Source organism: Morone saxatilis, unplaced genomic scaffold, assembly GCF_004916995.1.
Source record: "Morone saxatilis isolate NCDOM2014 unplaced genomic scaffold, NCSU_SB_2.0 Contig18, whole genome shotgun sequence".
Taxonomy (NCBI): Eukaryota; Metazoa; Chordata; class Actinopteri; family Moronidae; genus Morone; species Morone saxatilis.
In genome coordinates, this window is record NW_023339740.1 from 24766087 (window position 1) to 24769649 (window position 3563).

The 3563-nt window shown below is 39.5% G+C and overlaps 1 protein-coding gene across 1 annotated transcript in view; it reads left to right on the forward strand.

Annotated features, from left to right (window-relative positions):
• Positions 1–3563, forward strand: part of stab1 (stabilin 1) — a gene marked incomplete in the record, with an annotated part of 65812 nt that overhangs the window by 23618 nt on the left and 38631 nt on the right. The window contains 6 exon segments of the mRNA XM_035662044.1: positions 23–70; positions 303–436; positions 959–1070; positions 2308–2385; positions 2716–2817; positions 2917–3021. Of these exon segments, the coding sequence (XP_035517937.1) occupies positions 23–70; positions 303–436; positions 959–1070; positions 2308–2385; positions 2716–2817; positions 2917–3021 (579 nt within the window).

Below are 3563 nucleotides of genomic sequence, written 5' to 3' on the forward strand. Positions count from 1 at the left end.
GTGTGTGTTTGTGTGTTTGTAGGAGCTGGACATGAACCGAAAGCTGTACAATTTCTACCGACTGACTCAGGTGTGTAAAAACCAGACTAGGTGCTCTATAGGTACACAATTTTCTATTTTAAAACTAATTTATATGCTACATCCTGTTTTTACTTTAGTGTAACTGCCAATGAAACCTAGAACTTCTCCTTTTAAAGAAGATGGAGCTGCTGTAGTAATGTGGCTGTTCAGTGTTTTAACAAATAACACTAAAGATAACATAAGTTGTACGTGTGTGTGTGTGTGTGTGTGTGTGTGGTCAGAAATACAGTCACTCCTCTCAGGACCTGAGTGGGAACCTCACAGTGTTGGTTCCATCCAGGGAAGCTATGAGGAACATTAGTTCAGCCGAGGACGCGTTCTGGACCAGCCGACACAACCTGCCTTACTTCCTGCGGTCAGTAACTCAACACGTTTCATACAGTGTGAGCTCAGTGTGCTGTGTGTTGTCCTAAAATTGTTACTGTTGCAACTGTTGTTAACAAATGCCCTATTTCCTCCATTTGCTAAAAAACAACAGTGACTTATTAGGAAATAAGTAAGTCTTTTTGTAAAAGTGATATATATGTCAGTCGTTTTGACAGATTTATGTCAAAATCTTACAGAGCACATTGTTGGTTTCTGTCTCCCAAGAGGTTCGTTGACAATAAGAAGAATTGTCAGCATTGTCCTTTGTCGTTGTTCTTTGACCCGCTCAGGAAGGATGCTGTTTTCTCTGACAAAGCTGATACTTAATTATACTTGGAACTGGATCCACCAGGAAACTGAGCAATCAGTATTCACTGAACATTTTGACACATTTCTCACGGTGTTAATCTTTTACTACAGTGTTCCCCTCTGGAGCATTTAATGTGATTTAACGCAGACCCTTCAGGCTTGAAACCAGAGTTTGGTGACCTTTTCTTTTTCGTGGTTGCAGGGCCCACTACCTGCAGGGAATCTACTCTATAGAAGATCTGGACAAACTGGTGGGTAGCAAGCTGCCCACCATGAACGCCCCCACCTTCTGGGAGATCAGCAACCACAGCGGGGTAAGAATGGGGTAACTGTGACAGACCGACTGACTATACATTTGGATGAATTTACCAAAAGAGGAAAATTCTCTGCACTCTGAAGAGCAGGGCCAAATACCACAGGTGTATTAAGGGTGTTGGTGTCAATCTTTGAGCCACAATCTTACAACAAGCAGAAAGGAAAGCCTCTCAGAAGGTCAACATAAAACTGCTTAAAAACTGCATAAAAAATGCTTTTTTTATCATTCAGTAAACGGACCACATGACCACAAGTGTTATGCATATTTCATATTATATTCAAAAAATAACAATAACAGTAAAGAACAACTGATAAACTGTACAATTAACCAAAATCATGAACACAATAACTGCAGGAAGTTTGTGTAAAACGAGAGATTTCTATGAATTTTGAGCAGATTATTTCCTGTGAATGCTGTCAAAGATGAGTTTTCGTCATATTTTAGGAACTTTTTATGCAATTATTTGTCTGTATTAAGTATTCTTTATTCAATCATACAGACTTAATAGGCTTCTGTTTTTTTTTTGAGAAAATCGGTGTTTTCTTTTCATTGTTGACGAGGCTGTTTATCAGAGAGTGAAGGCTTTGTGAATATAACTTGTGTTCAGGTCTTCAAAGTTTAGATCTAAAATAATAATCTAAACTTTAAAAATAATCATTTCATTTAATTTTCTTCACAGAATGAACACAGTGCTGAGATGTGTGTGAGGTCTACTGTGTATTTTAAAAGTTTTCCTGTGACCCTGTGATGGTCTAGTGTTAAAAAAAAAGTATCGAATTGACGTAATCATATTGAACTGCGAGATAACGTCCCGGGCTTGGTAGCTTCTATACGTCTAAACAAGTGGATTTCCACTGCTGAACATTTGACTTTTTCAGACACATTCCTACTATGAGGAAAGGTTCTGCTCTTTCTGCCTGTATTTGTGAACTTTTGAGTCACTTACCTGTCAAAAGGAAAGTGTATAAGTGCAAGAGAAAGCTGAACTTTACCTTAAATTACTCCAATAATAAAATAAACAGACCTACAAATTAGGCTGCATTATATTTAATAAATAATACATACATACACACAATATTGAAAATGTCTATGCAGCATTGCATCACAGTTATTTTCTGACCTCTGATCTCATATAAGTCCCCTGCAGACATTACACTATATTCACACATCAGCTACATTTGCGATTTGCATTTGTATTTTCAGACCCTAAATAAACTGTTTTCATTTTGTTCCAGGTGATCCGCATTGGAAACGCCTCCATCCTCACCCACAACCAGCCTGCACTCAATGGCTACATCCACGTCATAGACAAAGTAAGAGTCAGCCTCTTAACAGCCATTAATATATATATCTAAGGGAGCAAACAACATACTGATGATTTAGCTGTACTTAGAGCTTTACCGGTAATGGAGCTAGTTCGTTCTACATGAGAGGAAAGATCCTGGGGTTAATAAAGGGTTCATCCTCTGAAGGCCTTTAACAGAACAAACTGATATGTTGAACAGACAGATAACCTTATCCTTGAAGTGGGGGTGAGCAGGCAGACATTTTTTAACTGAATGAAAGAAAGTGCTTTTGGTTGCTAAAAAAATATCAACTGAAACTCTGTCTGTTTATTTGTTTGATGTTTGCTTTGTGGTCAGATTCTGGCCCCACCCCGCTCAGACCTTCCCCCCGAGCCCCCCACCCTGATGGCCTTCCTGAACTCCTCTTCCGACTTCAGTCTGTTTAGACAGTATGCTCTGGTATGATATCTGTCTGTCTGTCTAAACTCAATCTTGTAGTTAGTTTTCAGTATGTTTTAGTGTGTGTATGTGTGTGTGTGTGTGTGTGTGTTTTCATAGATGTACAATCTGACAGGGGATCTGAGTGGCATTGATTTCACCCTCCTGCTGCCAACAGATGATGCCATCAGGCAGCACCTCAGCAGGACTAACTCCTCCCTCCTGGTAGGTTTGTTTCCAAAAAGCCAATCAAATTGCTTGATTTTAAACCATATTTGCATCAAGCACAAACATTCACCAGGGAAAAGTACTCTGCTAATGTCAGTTTTGCAAGCTTGGTAAACTAAATTTGCCTTGCTCAAAAATTGCTAACATACCTGCAAATGTCCTGGTGTGGTTAGTAACGGTCTTGCCCAATAACATGTTAAGGCTAAACAAACCTTCAAAGGTTTTATTTACATTGTGTCGTCAACGCCGACAACCTGGGACCTGGCGGCCTGGGGCCCTTCTGGGATCATCCAAAACACAGACACCAACACGCCACTCGGGTCGGCTGAAACAAAAGCATTTCTTTCCATGTAATAATATCACGGCGCTGGTAGTACTCGTGAAATCGTTTGATGTTTTGTGGGATTTAATTTTCACTAACAATTTCAGACCACAACATACGCTGAATGCCTCGATTGCCAACAACAAGAAATGACAACCTGTCTATGAAAATAATTTTAAAAAAGGGTCTTCCTCACGCCCTGGAAAACCTGGAAAAT